Source organism: Falco peregrinus, chromosome 12 (assembly GCF_023634155.1).
Source record: "Falco peregrinus isolate bFalPer1 chromosome 12, bFalPer1.pri, whole genome shotgun sequence".
NCBI classification, from domain to species: Eukaryota; Metazoa; Chordata; class Aves; order Falconiformes; family Falconidae; genus Falco; species Falco peregrinus.
In genome coordinates, this window is record NC_073732.1 from 19263803 (window position 1) to 19283175 (window position 19373).

General features: G+C 60.9%; 1 protein-coding gene across 2 annotated transcripts in view; it reads right to left on the minus strand.

The window, feature by feature from the left end:
• Positions 1 to 11319: 11319 nt before the first annotated feature.
• The window catches only part of EPHB3 (EPH receptor B3), a 28254-nt gene continuing 20200 nt past the window's right edge, over positions 11320 to 19373 (minus strand). The window contains exons 4-16 of one of the 2 annotated variants that reach the window (XM_055817406.1): positions 17214 to 17369; positions 16731 to 17066; positions 15806 to 15930; positions 15473 to 15641; positions 15273 to 15378; positions 14818 to 14870; positions 14510 to 14632; positions 14170 to 14417; positions 13730 to 13945; positions 13490 to 13639; positions 13209 to 13402; positions 12888 to 13043; positions 11320 to 12590 (exon numbers count right to left, since the gene is read on the minus strand). In XM_055817406.1, the coding sequence (XP_055673381.1) occupies positions 12482 to 12590; positions 12888 to 13043; positions 13209 to 13402; positions 13490 to 13639; positions 13730 to 13945; positions 14170 to 14417; positions 14510 to 14632; positions 14818 to 14870; positions 15273 to 15378; positions 15473 to 15641; positions 15806 to 15930; positions 16731 to 17066; positions 17214 to 17369 (2141 nt within the window). In that variant the 3' untranslated portion in view covers positions 11320 to 12481. Of the gene's footprint in view, positions 12591 to 12887; positions 13044 to 13208; positions 13403 to 13489; positions 13640 to 13729; positions 13946 to 14169; positions 14418 to 14509; positions 14633 to 14817; positions 14916 to 15272; positions 15379 to 15472; positions 15642 to 15805; positions 15931 to 16730; positions 17067 to 17213; positions 17370 to 19373 lie in introns of both variants that reach the window. The other variant, XM_055817405.1, reaches the window with a different exon arrangement.

A 19373-nucleotide genomic window follows, 5' to 3' on the forward strand; every position in this document is an offset into this window, starting at 1 on the left:
GGGAGTGTGCATGGGGGTGCAAAAAGAGGTGGGGTGTGCAGGGGCAGAGGGGGTATGCATGGCTGGAGTTGGCGGTGGGTGGGTGTACGTGAGTGGGTGCATCCACGCAGCTGGGCGTGTGGGAGGTTCATGCAGCCAGGCGTGTACCTCAGAGCATGGTAGCCCGTGCGGGAGCATGCAGACGCACCTATGCAAGTGTGCACAGACACGGGGACCCGTGGTGGGCTGTGGAGGGACCAGGACAGATCAGCTCTGCAACTACTGCGTGGGGTGATGGCGCACGGAGCAGCGGGGCACGCTGGCGGTGCAGGTGTGAGCGCCTGGGATGGGAACATGCCAGGCTGGCGCCCAGCTGTGTGCTTGGCACTGCTTCTGCTGGGCTCCGGCTCGCGGAGCGGGGAGCAAGGAGAAAGGAGCAGGGCCATCATTGCCGGGCAGAATGGAAATGAGCCCCCGGGGGTCCACGCGGCACAAAGGAGCCTGCTGGGGTGGGCCGAGACCTTCCCAGCCCCTCACCACAATGTTTGCAAATACCGGAGGCCACTTATGGTGGGGCCGCCGGCAGGGAGGACAAGGGGGGCTGCCAGCATCCGCCCCCAGCCGGGAGCTCCCAGAGCACTGCTGTGCTGGGGGTCAGAGCCAGCCGCAGAGCCCAGCCCCGGGCCTGACAGTGCCCCACAGATGCCCCATGGAAGCCCAGCTGGGGGGGCTGAAGGTGGGCAGGGGCTGCCCATTGCCTTTGTTGACGGCCCTGGTGCCGGAGCCAGGGGAGCGGTGAGCGGTGGGGAGGAATGTCCCTGCTCAATGCCCACCACACAGGGGCTGACAGCCCTGAAATTGGGCTGTCACATCCCGTCTGGGCAGCCCTTCGCCTCCATTTGTGGGGGCCTTGTTCAGCTCCCACCGCATTCAGGCAACACAAACGCAGCACTTAACCCTCCGGCTCTGCCGGCCCGGGGTGGGGGCCCAGGCGATGTCGGCCACCAGGCATGGGGATGTGCCACTGCTATCCTGCCACACCATCTGCAGGGATAAGGTGAGATGCCCCGTGGTACCAGGCTCTCTGGAAGGGGGGGTTTAGGGTCCCCAGGACCTCCCACCCTCACCCCACAGCCCCCAGTGGATGCCCTGAGCTGGGGACTCACTGCCTGCCCCAGGACCGGGGGCTCACACCAGCCCCCGTGTCACCCCACACCCTTCCACCACCACCTCCCTCCAGACACCACGACCACCCCGAGACCCTTTCCCACCCCCCTGCAGGGACACCCACCCTGCAGCCGCCCCGGCTGCTGATGAAAGCGGGAGCGGGAGCCTTTCCTTTGACACAATTAAGCAGCTCGGGGTCCCAGCGCCTCGCTTCGCTGCAGTGTGTTAAATTAATGTAGCAGAAAAAATCATTATGCAGGGACACAGATGGAAGTGACCAAGCAGAAAATGCGATGTGCAGTGGCGGAGGACCCCTCTTACCCGTGTAAACACTACAGGGAAGGACAGGTTTCCCAGCTCCCAGGCGAGGAGGTGACCGCAGCCTGCTGGGGGGCTTCCCCTCCACGTTGCCACCAGAGCAGACCCCCGATGGAGCCAGATGCGGGGGTCCCCCGGGCGGGTGAGGGGAGCGGATGGTGGGACCCCCCTGGCAATGGCTAACCCGGGTGCGGCAAGGGCTGGCTGACAAGCCGGGCAGTGCGTGTGGCCAGACCTCAGCTCGCAATTACCATGTCATTATGTGCCGGCACAGCCGTGGCTAACGGAGCAGAAAAGCAGCCCCTGCTCAGCACCCAGGATGAACGGGCTGAGGAGGCCCTGGGGGGAGCCCATGGGAGCACCCAACTACACACATGCATGCACCCACACATGCACTTAATACACGTGTGCCCAAGTGGGCGCTTGTTCTCCAAGTACCACCAACATTGGGGATCTTTTCCTGGGCGCACAGCCTCGTTTCTTATGCCTTATGCCCCAAGAGATCCGCACCCACCTCTGGGGACCCCCTCAGCACCCAAGGGAGCTGCCCCAGGAAAGGTTTTTTCTTCCTGGGGAAATAAGCCCAGGACAGACAAGGCCCTGGGGCTTGGCTCTAAGCTACCCTGCAAACAGCAAGGGCTGCGGGGCTGCTCACGGAGAGCTTGCATACTGGTAACCCCAAATATCGCACAACGGCAGGCTGGAGTCCCCACACAGTGACCCAGCATGGGGCACAGCAGGACACAGAGGGAATGGAGGGATGCTGGGCACGTGGGAAATGTGGGATCTGTTGCCAAGGCAAACCCTCCTCCACCTCCTCTCCCACTGGGTCCTACCTGCTGCCTGGACAGAAGCCGGAGCCTTGCTGTTTGAGCTGACGGATGTTTCAGGGGGCCAGGCTGCCCCTGCACAGGAGTCCTGCAGCCCCTTGCAGGGGGTCCCCGTGCAGTCCCACTCCCCTCCTGGTCTGGCTGACCTTACACCCCACAACCTCCTTCAGCCTGGATTTCACCCCAGCTGGCCACTCTATGGCAAACGAGGACTAATTACACACTTGCCCTTGTTTGCTGGGAGCACCCAGGTGTCAGTGTTTGAGTGCTTCCCATGCCATGTCCCTCCAGGGCCCAGGGTGGTGGGACACAGGGACAGATGCGGGGGTCAAGGGGGTGGCCAGAGGCTGCCGTCTGCCCCGGTGCTGGTGGGGGTTATCACACTGGGGTGGCACAGGATGATAACCAGAGCTCCCTGCTGTCGGCACCGTGGGGTGTGAGAGTGGGATGGGGATAGGGACGGTCCCCAAGGCCCTGTCCTCCGCCTCGGGGACGCCCTGGGACAGCGGCTGCCTGCTCCCCACTACCTCCCCAGCCAGCTTTGTTTCCATAGGGCTGTGTTCCCACCAGCCCAATATTCATGTGGGCCCCTTCCCACCCCGGGGGGCTGCTAATCCCACCGAAACGGGCCAGGGGATTGTTGACCGAGCTGCCATATCCCTTGAACAAGCAAGCCTGGGCTCCGCAGCTGCCGCCGGATTAAGAGACACCCTTTCGCTGCCATAGCCCCCGCACCAAAGCACCCGGCCCCCCAAGCATGGTGCTTGGGGTGAGGGGGGGGCGGCAGCCGGCAGGAGGGGAAGGGGATAGTTGCTTGGGGAACTCCCACAGTAAAAGCTGACAGGTTCAGTGTGGCTTTCCCAGCACCCAAAATGCCTGATCTGCTGCACCTGGCGTGTGTCGGCAGTGCCCAGGAAGGGGGTGCCAGGAGTGCCACCGTGCAGGGCTGAGCCCAGGGAGGGCACACCTGCAGTGTGGCACCGGCACTGGCATCGGTGGCTCCCTGGTCTGTCCCCTCCCTGCTGCCACCAGCCATGGCATGTGCAGAGCTGTGCACAGCTATGGTAGAGGGTGAGGAGCAGCTCTCCTGCTCCAGAATTGTGGGTCATTGGAATTAGATTAATTAGCATGTGCTAATGGAAGCTAATTAGCACCCAGCCATGCTGATGCAGAGCTTGCAAAGTTGGGCACCTGTACCCTGCCCTGCTGCCTCAGTTTACCCACCTGCAGCATGGGTGAGCCTGGCACCAAGCTCTCTGTGATGCCAAGGGACAGCAAACCAAGGAGGAAATATCATCGCAGGGAGAGGGGACCAGCTGCTGACTTGTTATCAGGTCTGGCCCTGCCAAGTGCCCCTGGCTGGGGCAGCCTCTGGCTATCTCATTATCTCAAGAGCTTGTTCTGGGTCGGGGTGGACATGTCCACACGCAGAAGTGGGTGTTGCTGGATGCCCAAGCCACCCTGCCCTGGGCATTGAGGGGTGTCTCAGGGGGGTGAACAAATAAAGATGGGAAGGACAGAGCGCTGGGCTCTGTGCAGCTCCTGCTGTGGGGAGGGATGATGGGGCAGCCGTTCAAAGGGGGAGGCATGCACCCATGGGTGCTATTCATACCTGAAGAGACTACAAAACACCTTTTGGCTCCATCAACAAGCCCTAGAGCCCCGTGGCAGCATCCCTCCCAGTTAAGTGCACAGGGCAGATAAAGGGTCCTTGAGAGTCCCCAAGGAAATGGCTGAGACACTTGCTGTCTCCAGAGTGTGTTTTGGGAGGCAAACAGCCCATCCCTCCCTCAAAGGGACCCCGCAAGCCCTGCAGCAGGCCCAGCAGTGGTGCTGAATGCTCACTGGGCTGCCTGGGGGGTTGTAAAGTGTTCAGGGGAAAAGCTCTTTCGCTGCACTGTGCCCATCCCAGCCACTCGTGGAGAGCCTCTGCCTCCCGGTGACACGTGGCCTTTACTGGGGACAGCAGCTCAACGGTGAGCCCCCCTCCCAAAGCAGCTGATGCAAAGGGTGCCATCCCCCGGTGGGTGGTCTTGACCCCCCAGTCCTGTAGGGATGTCCCCAGGGCTGAGGCCAGTAGCTCGTCCCAGCTCCATGGGACATGGAGGGTTCCCCAGTGCCAGCATTTTGGGTATTTTGGGGCATTTTGGGGCCAACCTCATCTGGGCAAGGGGGTGGTGCATGGGGAAAGGCTACTTCAGAAATTGCAGATGCTGGCACAAGCTGTCCTGCCTTCAATGCAAGCGGCGAGTGTGAAGTTAAGAGATAAAGAGGGAATTAGGAGATAAAGTCTGCGTAATCCCAGTTGCTCTATGCAATTAAAATGAGCTTCACCCCGCTGTAATTGGATGGAAGCTGCCTGCCAGCGTCAGCGCGACCGGGAGCATTGGGCGAGCAGGCACGGAGGATTCGCTGCGCCGAGCATGGAGACTTATCTCCCCGCCAGAAAAACCAAGGGGGCAGCGGCACAGAGAGCGGGAGTTAATGAGATGAAAGTGGAAAGCCTGGCACAAAGGATTAGCTCCTGGCCGGCTCTGCTGCCGAAATCCCAAGGTTCCTTGGGAAGGCTTTCCTTGAACCATGACTGCATCCTGCCTGGGCCTGCTCGGCAGAGGGATGTGCTTGAAGCAGCAAAATTTGGCTTTTCTTCACCAGTGTGACCCCTTGGTGGGGACCAGTCTCTCTCTGCTCCATCGCATCCCTACCTCAGTGCCCAGCCCTCCTCTGGAGGGTCCCTGCACAAGACCATCCCTAACAGCTTTTACAGCTGCCAGAATTAAGCAGAAAGAAAAACTCTGAGTGCAGATTAAAAGGACACTGATGAAATGCCAGAAGAATTACAGCCCTAATAAACCACTGCCTTCTGCTGGGGGTGGGCGACAGGGGGGTTTACGAGGCCATTTAAAATTCACTGTCAGAAAGGTGTATTACAGCCATAAAGGCCCAGTTGCCTCTCCTGTCTCCTGGATGCCGGAGCACGGCTGTGGTCATAAATCCACCTGCTCGCAGACTGGGGTGAGGGGCCTGAAGCCCCTTGTCCCTGGGAAAAGCTGGGAGGAGCAGCAAGGCCTCCTTGGCTGGGGTCTTGGGGGCTGACGTCAGCCCTGGCGTGAGATAAATGCCGGCCGCAGGCCGGCGGTGCTGGCAGGGATGGGATTATCTCAGCGCGGAGGCTGGAACATGCCTCGTCCATCACCCACCACCCGCCGCCGGGAGCGTGTGAATGGGAGCCTGTGACCCCCGTGCCAACGAACCCCATCCCCTGTGTGCCGCCTGGGCCCATGGGGACAAGGGACATGGACTCAAGCTGCAGCATGGCCGCCGTCACACTGCCAGGGACAGCCCCTGCTCCACACCAGACCCCAGACATGCTGTGCCGCAGCTCCATCACTCAGGTCCTCGACCTCATGAGTTCCCCCAGTGCTGGGGCTGGTGCAGGATGGGCTTTCCCCATCCCTCTGCCTGGCTCTCCTCCATCCCCACGTGGTCCCACAGGTTTGTTTGCACAGGGCTGATGACGCCAGCTCAAACACCTTGATGCTCCTGCCCCACTGCTCCTGCCCTGGGCTTGACTCATCCTCCTGCTCCCCTTCCTGCAAGGCTTGGCTGTGGACAGAAACACCTGCCATCTCCCCCAGAGCTTTTCACCTGCCTGCTCTCCATCGATGCTTCCCATGGGGTCCTTCTGTGCTGTGGCACTGTGGCACTGTGGGATGGGGATGGGGACAGGGACGGGCACAGGGATGGTGCTGGTGCTGGAAGGTGCTTTCCAGCACAAGCCACATGGCACAGCCTGACTCACCGCCCTGGGATGGGTCATGGTTTCAGCTTCACCCTCCTGGGGCGCAGTCCTGGCTCCCCTCCTGGGTGACGATGGGGACAGCGGGATAGGGGAAACCTGCGCCGAGGGAGTTGGCAGAGGTTGAGCCACCCCAGGGTAGTAGTGGCACGGGGCACCTTTCTCTTGGGGCACCAGCATGGGGCTGCTGGGGTGGTGGGGCTGTGCTGGGGGCCAGTAGGGCTGGCCAAGAGCAGGTGGGACCCAATGGGGGACTAAGGTGGGTGGCTGGCGCCTCTCTGCCCACCATATACTATGCTAGGAGGAGCCACTCGCCCCCTCCAATGCCCCAGTTTGGGGGCCCTCGGCCCCTGCCACTTCCCACGCTGGCTCATTAGCAAGTTCAGAACAAGGAAACCCGTTAACGGCACGAAGTGACTGCAGGCTGCGGGCGCGCGGAGCCGGAGCCGAGCCCAAACCCTCATGCAGAGCAGGAACTGCTGCTTTTTCCCTTCCCTTTGAACTTTCCCAGCTGCCTGGAGCTGCGGTTCCCCTGAGCACGGACCGGGGCAGCGGGGCACAGCAGGGTGCAGCACCCGTACCTCCCCCCCCCCCCCCCCCCCCCGCTGCCGTGCCAACCCCCTCCCCAGGCTCAGCCCATCCATGCTGGCTTCAGGGCAGCACCCGGGCTCAGGGCATCACTCTGACATGCCTGGCTCTTGCATAGGGATGGGTCATCGGAGTTTTGGTTTTGCCAGGCTCTCGGTCACACCATCCCCAGGGGAACGGGTGGGGAGGGGGTGCTGCCAGGGCCCAGCAAGTGCCAGGCCGGGGTGAAGCAGTGTGCCGGGAGGTGGCCCGCACGCCCCCGTGACTCAGCCTGCCCCGGCGGAGGCAGAGGTGAGGTAGCGATACCGGAGCTAAAAAAAACCCGGCCGAGCTCTGGGGAGAGGAAATTTCTCATTAGCCAGAAATGTGTGGCTGAACCTGTCTGACACCCGGCCGCCCCCGGCCCCGCGGTGATGCTGGCCCTGGCTTCGAGGGAGATCAAAGCAGGAGTAGGGAGCAGGGCAATAAGGGGGCTCAGCAGCTGGCTGGGCGGTGGGCATGGAGGGAGCAGGGGGCAGGGGCAGGGGTCTCCCCATTTCCCCTGAGCACTGCTCTGGGAGAAGCCAGACTGGGGTGGCAGGAGGCGAGCAGTGGTGCAGGTGCTGCTGTGTGGGGCGCCGATGCTGCCATGTGGGGTGCAGGCAGCGGCACCCACTGCAGGGGTCTGCACTGACTGGCCGCACAGGGATGGGGATGGGCAGGGATGGTGGCCAGTGAAACCCGGGCGAGGCAGGCTGGCAGGGACCAGGGTGTCTCTACCTATCGCTGCCAGCCGTGCAGAAGCTCCTTTGCTCCCCTCTTTTCCAAAGCAGCCAACACTTCCAGCCAGGGCAGCTCGCAGCAGATGAGATGCAGCCCCCAGCCCCAGCCCTACCAGCAAGGTCACTACAGCTTTCCTTCTGACTTCCCCCTGTGGAGCCAGCCTTTCCCAACACCAGACCACCACACCACATCCAGGCATTGCCCTGGTCTTGTTTAATAACACAAAGCTGTTTTTTGCCTCCCAGTCCAGCATCGGGTCAGATTCTGCTCCTCGAACAAGGAAGGCAGGCGCAGGGTGATTAATGCGGACTCGTTTGCTCGCTGGCTGCATGCTGCCAAAGACGATGTCAGCTCCCAGGCATCTGGGGGAGAGCTGCCTCCTGTTCCCCAAGGCAGTCCCCCGGCCCCCAGCCCTTCGATCCCCTTTTTGGGAGCATCCCAGGCTGGCTGGCAGCTCCTTGTGCAGGGATGCTGGGCACTGCTCAGGGGTGGTCATGTCCCCCATGGTCCCCCTGTAGGGACACCAGCCCTGCTTGAGGGGGCAAGGATGCAGCCCCGGCAGCCGTGTGCAGGGAGGATGGGCTGTGGTGGCAGTCAAGGACGGGCGTTGCACCATGTGCAAGCCCCCCACCAGCTACCAAAGAAGACTGGAAGGAAGGAGTGGGAAGAAAATTATTTAAAAAAAATCTTTTTTTTTTTTTTAATAAAAAAAAAAAGCCCTGGGAAAAAGCCGCGTAGGGTCCTGGCACGTGAACAGAGTCTGTAAGTGGTCTTAAAAATTACCAATAAATAATCTTAACGGGAAACAGAAGGAGCAGAGCCGGGGCGTTCGTGGGTGTCTCGCAGCTCCCTGCGAGCATGGGAAAACTCGCTGGGTCCTGGCCCTTGTGCTGTGGGGACAGCCCCTTCCCTGGGCCACAGCATGGCCCTGGCTGTGGCCAGGACCCGCCTGGCTGGCGTCCATCCCACCCTGGCTGAGCACAGGTGAGGATGTGGTCCCCAGCACAGCCACGCTGGCGATGCCCATGGACGCAGGATGGCAGTGGGGATGAGGCATGGTGGGGGCCGTGGGGGTGCCAGTGCTGCCGCTGCCCTGTGCCCCAGGCTGGCCCGCTGGGGCACGGCTGTGCTGTGCTGAGCCGAGCCGTGCTGAGCCGTGATCCCTTCCAGCTGTGCCGGCCCCAGGCGGCTGACTGGGCTGCGGGATCCTCTCCCTGCCAAGTCATCGAGGTGTCAGCCAAGAGTTAGCAGGGAAAACGCCAAGCAGCCGACGAGCCGGCCAACCCATCATCCCCAGCCTTCCTCCTCGTCCTCAGCTGCAGCGTGCTGCCCAGCCCCCCGCCAGAGCCCTGAGCCCCCGGCCCACCCCAGCAGGGTCTCCTCTTAGCACGCGGCCTGCCTTCACCCCAGTCGTGCCCCTGGGACCCCCCCTCTGCCCACTCCCAGGGTGTCACCCCCATCCCGGCCCCTCCACCTGGGGCATGCATCCCCCTCCTCTGGGCCTGTCTGGAAAGGGACGGTCCCCCCCTCCCCGAACTTTCCAGCTCTCTGCAGAGCGGGAACAATCGTAGCCTTTGTCTTCCCTTAATCTCTTGGTTAGGAATTAAAAGGGGGGGAAAAACCCAGCAGCACAAAAGGCTCTTTTGCATGGGCTGGGAGGGGGGAAGTGCAGGGTGCAGGCAGGTCTTGCCTCCCCCCGCCCCGCCCCCCCCCCCTTACCCCCCCAATCCCAGTCTGGTCACCACAGTCCCCAAGGGCCACCCCATCCCATCCTCACCACCCCAGGACATCCCCATAGTGTCACCCAAGGGCTGGTGGCTCGGGGAGCGTCACCTGCTCCCCTCAGCCCCCCAAAGTTTCTTGCCCACCGGCTGCCCTGGGAGTGGGGAGGCTCGCGCAAGGCTTGTGCCCGCATGGGGCCAAGTGCCTCCCGCTTGCTGCCACGGACCCACTTTTACACACACAAGCACCCACACATACCCACCCCCCCCCAGAGCAGGGCTGCCCACCACCCAGAGCCACCCCAAGAACCACGCAGGCACTGCAGACCTCCATAAAATTCCTTAAATAATTTAATTGAAAAAAAGTCTTTCCGTTAAAAAATATTTTTACAAATGCACGCTCGCATTAATTTCCCTTGCTGCTGTTTTTCACTGTTGCTTTTCTTTCACAATTGAACACGACTTTCCCCCTGTACACATCTGTATGCAGAGGGAGGTGGCAGGTATGGCACGTGAAGAGCCGCTGGGTGCAGCCCTGGGTGCAAACCAGGCAGTGGGAGGGGGGCACGAGGCTGGGGGAGACCTGGGGCCGAGGCTGGGAGATGCTGCGTCCTGCCCCATGGAAGCAGGGTGGGCATGGAGGAGGCTGGGAGAAGGGGTTGGTTGTGGGTTTGCTGTTTAAAATGAGCAGACCTCCCCCAAAGCAAAGCCAGGCCAGGGTGGAGGGTTGAGGTGGGCATGTTGGGGATGCAGTGGGATGGGTGGGACCCCAAACCTTGCAGCAGCAGGGACAGGGGGAGCAAGGGTGGCAGGGGCAGCCCCTGAGACCACCAGTGCTTCAGGCTGGGGTACTGAAGGCAGTTGAAAGCCAAAAATGGGTTCTGGCATATATTTGGCTGTCTGCTCTTAAAAGCCTCACAAGCCCAGGTTGCTTTGCCTGACCTGGCAGAGGGAAGAGGTCTGCCCAGCACTGCTGTTTGGGGTCCCACCATGGCGGGGGGCAAGGAGCATCCAGGGTGGGGGGCAAGCTGGAGCAGGCAGGGATGGGAAACACCAGCAGAACCGGGCTGTGGTGCCGCTGGCAGCCGCATCCCCAACACATCCCGTAGCGGAGGATGGCGGGTGCGCGCGGCCCGTCCCCGGGCGCAGGACCTGCTGCCAGCTGCCATCCCAGACTTGTTTACTGTTCCCTGGGGAGAAGGACGGGGTTAATGAGAAACCCAAGGGCAGGCGAATTTCAAGGAAAGGGAAAAAATAGCACCTGCTAGGTCAGCCTGGGGAGGAGGGGAGCAGGGTGGAGCACAGGGGTGCACCCCCTCATTTTGGGGAGCACCCACTTGCCCCTCCGTACCGCCAGCAAAGCACCCCTGTAAGTGAGCCCACTGGGTGTGCTGCAGCCACGGGGATGTTAGGACCCAAAAACTGCCAGCATGAGCGACCGGGGGTCCCACTTAGCTACTAGGGAGCAATTCCCCCTGGGCTGAGGGCACAGAGACCCCCAGTCCCGCTCTCCCAGGGACAGCAGCCCCTAGGGGGTTACCTTGCCTGCAGCTGGGCCGGCTGCCTTGGCACGCTCCCACCCGGCTCAGTAGCTGCCAATTCATGGAGAAGAGGAACGAGGCCAGTGGTCCAGGGGTGCCCTTGGCTGCTGCAATGCTCCTGCCTGGGGAGAGCAGAGGACCTGCACTCTGGGGAGAAGCCCTGGGGCTGTGGGGACATGGGGACACCCCGGCCCTGGGGCGGGCAGTGAGCACAGCTGCTCCCCCACTCTTCGCACACCGGGTTCGGTTCCCACAGTTCCAGCTTGACTCAGGGAGGCGATGGGGGTGGGGAAAAAAGATGAGCATCTCTGAGTGCATTAGATGGAGTTTCACAGCTGGCTCTGCCCTCGCTGGGACTCAAACCCTCCACCCTACGCACCCGCAGAGGGGCACGTGCCGGGTGCCCAGGCACTGCAGGGTGGGCACAGCACCACTGCCTGGCCTGACCCCGCGGGACCACTTGGGTACACGACAGCAAGAGAAAGCGGGAGCAGAAAGGGGCTGAGAGCCAGCCTGGGGCTGGCCAGGAAGAGGAGGACGACTCTGGTGGGCAGCAAAGCCACAGGCAGCTGGGCCCATCCAGTGAGAGCGCGATCGAGCAAAGGAAACTCCAGTAAAATTCTTATTGCCTTTATTCTGCCCATTGCCTCACACAGTCCTGCCGGCCAGCACACACCCACGCACGCATGCACACACTCACGCACACTCAGGCACGCTGGGAGTCTCTCCCTCGGCTTGGAGGAACCGGGCTGCAGTGAATCCTCAGGGAAAGGTGAGTCTTTTGGCAGCAATCACAGCGTGTGTCAGGAGCGGGGTGGCCGCGCCGGCGGCACCCGCTCCTTCTGCATAAAAGAGGAGGCTGGGGGAGGCCGGGCCTCGCCCCTGGCGCAGCCCCCGCCCCAGCCCCGCTCTCCGGCCCCTCGTGGGGAGCGCGGCTGCCGTGGGTCCGGGGGCAGAGGGTCCCTGTGCAAACGTGCTGACGGCCTCGCTCTGCAGTCCAGAGCCGGCCAGGAGAACCAAGAGGGTAAGAGATGCGGAGCTGGGCGCCTGGTCCCCCTCCCTCCCCTTTCTGCTCCCTCTTTTTTTTTTTTTTAATAAATCTCTTTTTTTTTCTTTTTTTTTTTTTTCTTTTTTTTCCTAACTCCCTGCATAGTAAATTGGGTTCGGGTTCTGGCGTGCAAAGCCAAGAAAGGGAGCGAAGCCTTCCCTTTGGACATGTTCCAGTGCAGACCCTCGGGCGGAGGGGCCGCCAGGGCTGGAGGAGTGATTGTCTGGGGCCAATGGCACCGGCCCTGTCGCCGACTCGGCCTCCCCCGGCTGCTTCCACGCAGGGATCAGAGTTAGGGAAGGCTTCGGACATGTCTGACAGACTCAGCAAACGGGTCAACAGTCTGTGGCCTCGAGGACGGGGGGGGAAGTGAGGACTTGGGGGGAAAATTGGGTGAAAAGAAATCCAAGAAGCAGAACAACTCTTCAAACCGATGAGCACCGAGACAGGGCGGGAAGCGGGATGTGCCATCTCTGTCCCATAATCCATCTTCAATATGAAGATGCGTTGCTGCCTCGCCGCTCCAGGACACAGGACGAAAAGCTGGGCTCCCTCTCGGCACGAGTGCCTCTGATCCAGGGAAGGGCGGCCCGTCCTGTCCCGTCCCAGGCGACCGTCCGAGGCAGAGGAGCGCCGTGTGAAGGGGGAAACGGGAAGCCGGGCTGCACCGCAAACTGAACCTGGTTGGCAGGTTCCCTCGGTCCGTTCCAATGCAGAGTCCCCTGTGGTCAAACCTGCACTGGGAGTGTCTGGTTCATCTGCAGCCTCATGTCCTGAATGCTGCTCAGAATCTTCTTCTGGTGCCCTGCTAGCGTCACCCCTATCCTCAGCAGGTCTCTGCAAGAAGAAGGTGAAGACTCAGCCCCCTGCTAGCAGCAATACCAGCACATGGCCCTGCCCCAACTAGCTGCTGCCAAGGGACCCATCCATCTTCATTACAGCCCTCTGCCAAGCTCCAGTGTCCCTCTAACTCCACAAGGGAGTGAACACGGCATCCCAGATCTTAACTCACTTGCGAAAACCCCATGCACAACTAAGCCCTCCACAGGAGGAGCTGGTGGCCAGAAAGGCGAGGGACAAGGAACAACATGCAGCAGCCCCAGCCTTCTCCCTCCCCTGCAAACAGGGACTTACTCCGCAGTCATTTGCGCCACCAGGTCGAAGGAGGCAAAGCCGGCATTGACAAAATTCTCCTTGTACCGTCCCATTTTGATGGCATCCAGCCAGTCTCCCACGGTGGTGAAGGTGGTGTAATCCGGGACGGTGCGGTCCAGGAGTGGCTGGGAGATGCTAAAGGGCAAGAGAGACACATGTCACAGGGAGCAGGGGACAGAGAGGTGTAACTGGAAGCAGGGGAGATTTCTTATCTCTGCCCTCCCACATCTTCAGTCCCAACCACTCTAGTATTTCCTGAGCTTGGGCGAAGCCCTGGCTGGAGGTGGTGATGCCACTGACCCAGACTGGACGCTGGCGATGACTTTCAGGCTGGCAGCATTGCGGATGAGCTTGTCTAGTGTATTGACGATCTGTGCAAACTTGGGCCGCAGGTTGCGGTCCCGCACCCAGCAGTCCAGCATCAGCTGGTGCAGCGCTGTGGGGCAGTCCATGGGAGGTGGCAGGCGGTAATCCTGCTCCACGGCGTTGATCACCTGCAGAGAGACGTGCAGAGGCAGGCTGTGAGCCATGTATGCTCCCACAGGCAACCCACAGCTCCCCGCTCCCCAGGGAGCACTTACGTCCTGGTTGGACATGTCCCAGTAAGGTCGCTCCCCGTAGGACATCACTTCCCACATGACAATGCCATAGCTCCACACGTCACTGGCTGAAGTGAATTTGCGGTAGGCAATGGCCTCAGGAGCTGTCCATCTGATTGGGATCTTGCCCCCCTGCACAGATACACAGCTCCATTATTTAGCGCATACCTGAGGTGTCTCCCCCATCCCCAGATTGGTGGATCCCCCCAGAGCGTTCCATACCAGGGAGCTGGTGTAGGTGGGGTCAGCTGGGTCATCCTCCAGAAAGCGAGACAGCCCGAAGTCGGACACTTTGCAGACCAAGTTGCTGTTGACCAGGATGTTGCGGGCAGCCAGATCCCGGTGCACATAGTTCATCTCTGAAAGGTACTTCATGCCAGCGGCGATGCCTCGCAGCATTCCCACCAGCTGAATGACTGTGAACTGCCCATCGTTCAGCTGCCAGAGGAGAGATCAGAGGGGTTTGCAACACCCCAAAAGGATTGGGGAAGGATCCCAACGTGCTACCACCTCCTCCCTACAGCCACCCCTCTTCCCCCACCCCACAATGCCTACGTACAGCTTGGCTCTGGGGATGCCAGCACTACACAGAGAGGGCTCAGAGCTGCCATCCTTCATGTGCTGCAGCCCCCAGCCCAGGGCAGGAGGGGATGGACACTCACCCGGAGGAAGGAGTCAAGCGCGCAGTTCTCCATGAACTCAGTGATGATCATGACGGGGCGGCTCTTGGTCACCACACCCTCCAGGTGGATGATGTTGGGGTGGTCAAACTGGCCCATGATGCTGGCCTCGCTCAGGAAGTCCCGCCGCTGCCGCTCTGTGTAGCCCACCTTCAGTGTCTTGATTGCCACAAAGATCTCACGGCGGCCAGGCAGCTTCAGACGCCCGCGGCACACCTCACCAAACTCCCCTGTGGTGGGGAAAGGGAGAAAGGGGTGGCACAGTGAGCCATGTGACAGGGCAGCAGTCTCAGTAGCTGCTGTGCCCAGGCCTGGGACTTGCCTGCTCCAATGACCTCCTCAATTTTGACACAGGAGATGTCAATCTCTTTGGCAAATTCCCGGACAGCTTCATTGGGGTCCTCATAGGTGAAGGGATCAATGTAGACCTTCATCCCAGGGGTGACTGCAAAGGCAGAGGAATCATCACCAGGAGGGATGCAACATGGGTGACAGATGCCAAGCCAGGTTGGCTGGCTGTCAGCCCATCCCTCCTGGTCCCTGGCTGGCGAAGGCTGCCCCTTCACTTGCGCACAGGGCAGGAATTGGGAGAGGGCAGGCAGAGCCCACTTGCTGGGCTCTCACACTCACCATATTGCTGCAGCTTCTCCGTGTACTCGGGGTCCGTGCTGTTGCGTTGCTTCCTGCCCAAAGGAGACGAGAGGAGGTGTTCAGTAACCATCCCTTTCCTGATGGGGCAAAGACATTCACTGCCAGCTTCCAAATCCCAGCACAGACAGCCCATGCCAGAAAGCTTCCCCTCTGGCAGCCTGCAAGCAGAGCCACCCCTCCACCCCCCGTGCAATGGGAGAAGATGGCCTAGTTGTGCTGAGAGAGGACGGCAGGAGCCTGGGCAGAGCCCCAGCTGGTGCTGGGGAAGCAGGGATGCACAGTCCTCCCACAGGACCCATGCTCTGGTACCCACGTGCAGCAGGTCCAGTCCTTCGCTCTCAGTCTGGAGCTGTCAGAGCTCTACCCACAGGCACGGGGCAAAGCTCTGGGGCAGATGCGAGCAATGCCCAAACCCAGTGCTGACCCCCCAGTACCTGAAGCAGACGATAGCGATGATCACCACAACGATGACGAATAGCAGCCCCGCAGTGGCCGAACCCACGATCAGAGGCAACTCCTGGAAAGTCTTGCTGGTGGAGCCTGACAGAGGGGGAGGCAGGAATCAAAGTCAAGCAGAGGAAGGAGCAAGCACAGGAGGGCTGGGAGATGGAGGCAGCCCAGTCCTGGTACCTACCGTCCTCTGCAGTTGTCTGAAACTCCATGGGGAGGCTGTAGCGGCCATAGCCAGCCACTGTGCGTGCCCGGACCTGCACCATGTACCGAGCGTTGGCCTTCAGCCCGTCCAGCCGCACTGAGTTCTTCTGGCTGGTGACTGTGTTGGCAATGCCATCGCTCTGGCCTTGCTGTAGGGGAGACACGTGGGTGTCACCGTTGTGAAGCAATCCCCCTGTTGCTGGCTCCCACATCCCCCAAGCACTATCTGCACAGGGACCCCCCTTTGCCATGGTGCTGACAGCCAGCCGGAAGGGCTGGAGGAGGGAAAAGGCTGCTCAGCCTCCTGCTTTACCTTCTCCGAGTACTTGATCTCATAGTCAAGAATGATGCCATTCGGTCTCTCTGGGGGAGTCCACGACAGCGTCATGCTGTTCCCAGTGCTGCTGTGCAGGTGCATCGTAGGCACGGGAGACGGGGCTAGGAAAGAGGACAGAGGAGGAATGAGCCATCTGTGCCAGGCTTCCCTCTCCACCATCCTGCACCAGTGTAGGGGGCTCTCTGCCTGGGATCTCCTCGTATAACCTCTGTGGAAAGGCACGGAACAGCTTTACCACTGGCCTCCCACAAGTCTCCACGGGGAGGTGCGATCTCAACATCTTGCACTTAAGGTGACGAGGGACCCAGGGGGAGCCTCAGAAATAGCACCAAGGTAACATTTCACCCCACGTCTAGCTGCAACCTGGCCTGGGAAAGGGCCCTGCCAGCCCAAACTGGGGCTCCCTCCCCTCCACTCCCCAGGAGCTCCGTGCACCACCCCACCAACGAGACCCATGAAATCAGATCAGAGCACGGCGGCTGGAGATTACCAGCATGCTGGAGCCAGGCCAGAGTGGGAGGAAGGAGGGAATGGCAGAGCACTCGGCTGGCTGCGAAGATTTGGGCTGGTGCTGAGCCTTCCCAGGCCCACAGGGGAGAAATCTCATTTCCTTCCTCCTCCCTTCACAGCAGGCACAACGTCTCTTGGGTAGGTCTAGAAGATCCAGAGCTCTCCGGAGCATCTGCCAACCCTGCCCTTCTCTGCTTGCACGTGTTCTGATCTCATCTCCTCCAGGGACACGCGTTAAACGGAGAGAATTTACCCAGGGGATTAGATGCAGGCGCAGAGAGCCAGTAACGCGGCAGCACAAAGGACTGCAGCCTCCAAGGCTGTCAGCAAGAAATCCCCACTCCGCTCTGCAGCGGAGAGCTAGCTCCTGCTCTCTGGCAGCTCCACTGACCTGCCTGGTTGGTGGTGATGTTGACAGAGGCAAAATGAGGAGGGTAGGGGCTCTTGTTGGAGATGCCGTTCACAGCCTGGATCTCAAAGGTGTACTGGGTATGGGCCATCAGGTTGCTGATGTAGATGCGACGCTCAGTGAGGCCAAGTTGGCGCGGCACGAACTCCACGTTGTCATCACAGCGGGTGCACAGGCGCCGCTCAACGCTGCACTTCTTGCAGATGACGTTGTAGAGCAGGTCATCCCGGCCGCCCGTGTCCTGTGGCTCGCTCCACTCCAGCACCAGTGATGTCTCATTCACATTGGAGATGACACTGCGGGGGGCAGAGGGGACGCCTGCGGGGGGAATGAGGTGGTCAGGGATGGTGTGCCTCCATGCCTGGCTCACCTCTGTCGCAGGCACAGCACACTCCCCCTGCCCCAGATATGGACCCCCACCACCTCCACAGCTCCCCTCCCCTCATCACCCAGGGCAGGACTCACTGGTGCAGGCACTGTCTGCAGGGTCCGTATCTGCCCGGAAAAAGCCATTTCGACAAGTGCAGACTGTAGCTGCTCCAGAGGTGGTCCGGCTGTTGGGAGGGCAGGGAGAGCAGGGACCTTCCCCCTGCTTAGACTTGAAGGTTCCTGGGCCACATGCTGGGGAAAGGGAAAACAACTCGAGTTATTAAGTGCACCCAGAAAACATCCACTACCCCCTCCAAGGCTGGGCAGATGTTTCTTTGCTGCCCTGCCAGACCTCCCCAATCAGTGGCTTGAGGACCACAGGCCACCTACAAGCCTTTCCATCGCTGTCAGCTGTGCCCAGGAACGCAATGCCCCTGGCCAGGCAGGGTGGGCAAGAGCAGGCTGCCAGCACAGGGCAGGGGCACTCGCTAGCGCAGGCACAGCTCTGCCCCGGGGCAGCTGTGCTCCAGCAGCAGAGCCGGGGCAGTCAGAGATGGGAAAGAGCTGGTCACCACCAGCAGTGTGGGGCTCAGGGCAGTTTCAGCCAGGAGAGCACACCCTCAGTTTTGTTTCTTCACTGCACCTCCCCAGCTGTCTTCCAGGCCCAGCACCCTCCATAGGGCCAGCACCCCATTCTCTGGGGAAATAAGGCTGGGAAGGAAAGGAACCCTCAGCCCTGCCCGCAGCAGCCCCTGTGAGAGGCCTCTGTCGCCCAAAATGCAGCCACTCAGCCCCAAACCTTCTGCCTTGGGCTCTTCAGCCACTTCTCAGCCCCAGGGGTGGTGGCACCTCCTGGGGCCAGCTCAAGTGGAGCACTGAGCGAGATTAAAACATTCCTGCAGGTCCTTGGCTAAAGAGCTGCTTCAACATCGCTGCCATCTCCTCCCCCCGCTTCCGTTCAGGGTCCTTCGAGGAGCCACAAGTCCTGGGATCCGGCCCAGTTGGCACCGCCGGGTGTTTAGTTGTAGCGAGGGGCATATGAAAGGATTAACAGCACTTGAGTTGAAGAGCAGAGCAGCCTCGGGAACCTGACCCACACCTTGAAATAGCCTTATTTATTGCAGTGTTGCCCCAGAGAAGTGGGTCTTGTGCTCTGCACTCGTAGCGGATGAAGCGGCGAGAGACCCTCTGGCACGGCTCTGCTTTGGCATCACCGTGTTTGTCACAGCCAGGGCAGCATCAGCACCGATGGCCCCAAAGGAAGGCACATCATCCTCACTTCACCAGGGCTAGGGCAGCTCCCGAGGGTGTGTAACCCTCCCACCAGCCCTGTCCCACCTCTCATGCCTGTCGCACATCACCTCGTAAACAGGGGGAGGTTTCCTGGTGCTTCACTGGGCTGTGGCAAGCAGAAGTTTCCTCCTATGAGGCATATCCTACATCCTCCGTGGAGGTTTTCTGGCTGGTTGCAGCCCCACGCGTGGGGTGTGGAGCGCTGCTGACTCACACGCTGCTGGGCTGGCCCCACAGGGACCTGCAGACATCTGGGGGGTGCTGTCCTGGCCCCCTGGTTTGCCCAGGCACCGAGTAGCAGCAGCCCTAGGGGATGAGCCCCGCTTCATTGCGGTGCTGCTGGGCAGGGGGACATGCGAGCAGCCCCGCTGCGGTAGGGAGGCACCCTGCTGCCGAGGAGGGGACCTGAGGACTTTGTGCTCTCCATCCCCCTGCCCAGATGGGCGGCAGGAGCTGCTTCCTGCTCCCAGGGTGCGAACGTTCCAGCAAGGAGACTATTCTTTGGTCAAAACAGGACCAGCCACATGGCTCAATTCGCTCCAGCTCCTTGACCCAAGTTCACCCAGCCTCTGGGCCTTCCCTTTGGAAATGAAAGCTAGCCCATCCCGACTATGCAGGCTGGAGGGCAAAGGAGTGCACAGACCTGCTCCTCTGCAAGTGATGGAAGCCCCTGGCCAGCAGGTCCAGGGCTCCTGTCCCCCCAGCCCAGGCTGCCCTCACTACCACGGAATGCAAAGACGTGGACAGCAGATGCCCAGGGGTAGCAGAGCAGCCTTGGCACAGGCAGACCCACCCCAGCCAGAGTCCCGGGCGGTTCAAACTGGGTGGATGCAGATTCACACATAAGGAACCAGATTGCTGAGGAATGAGAGATGACTGAAACCTCTTGGACAGGAACGCTCTGGGCTCAGAAAGCTGCCAAACATGCTTTGGTTATGGACAGGAGCCCAGACCCATCAGGGA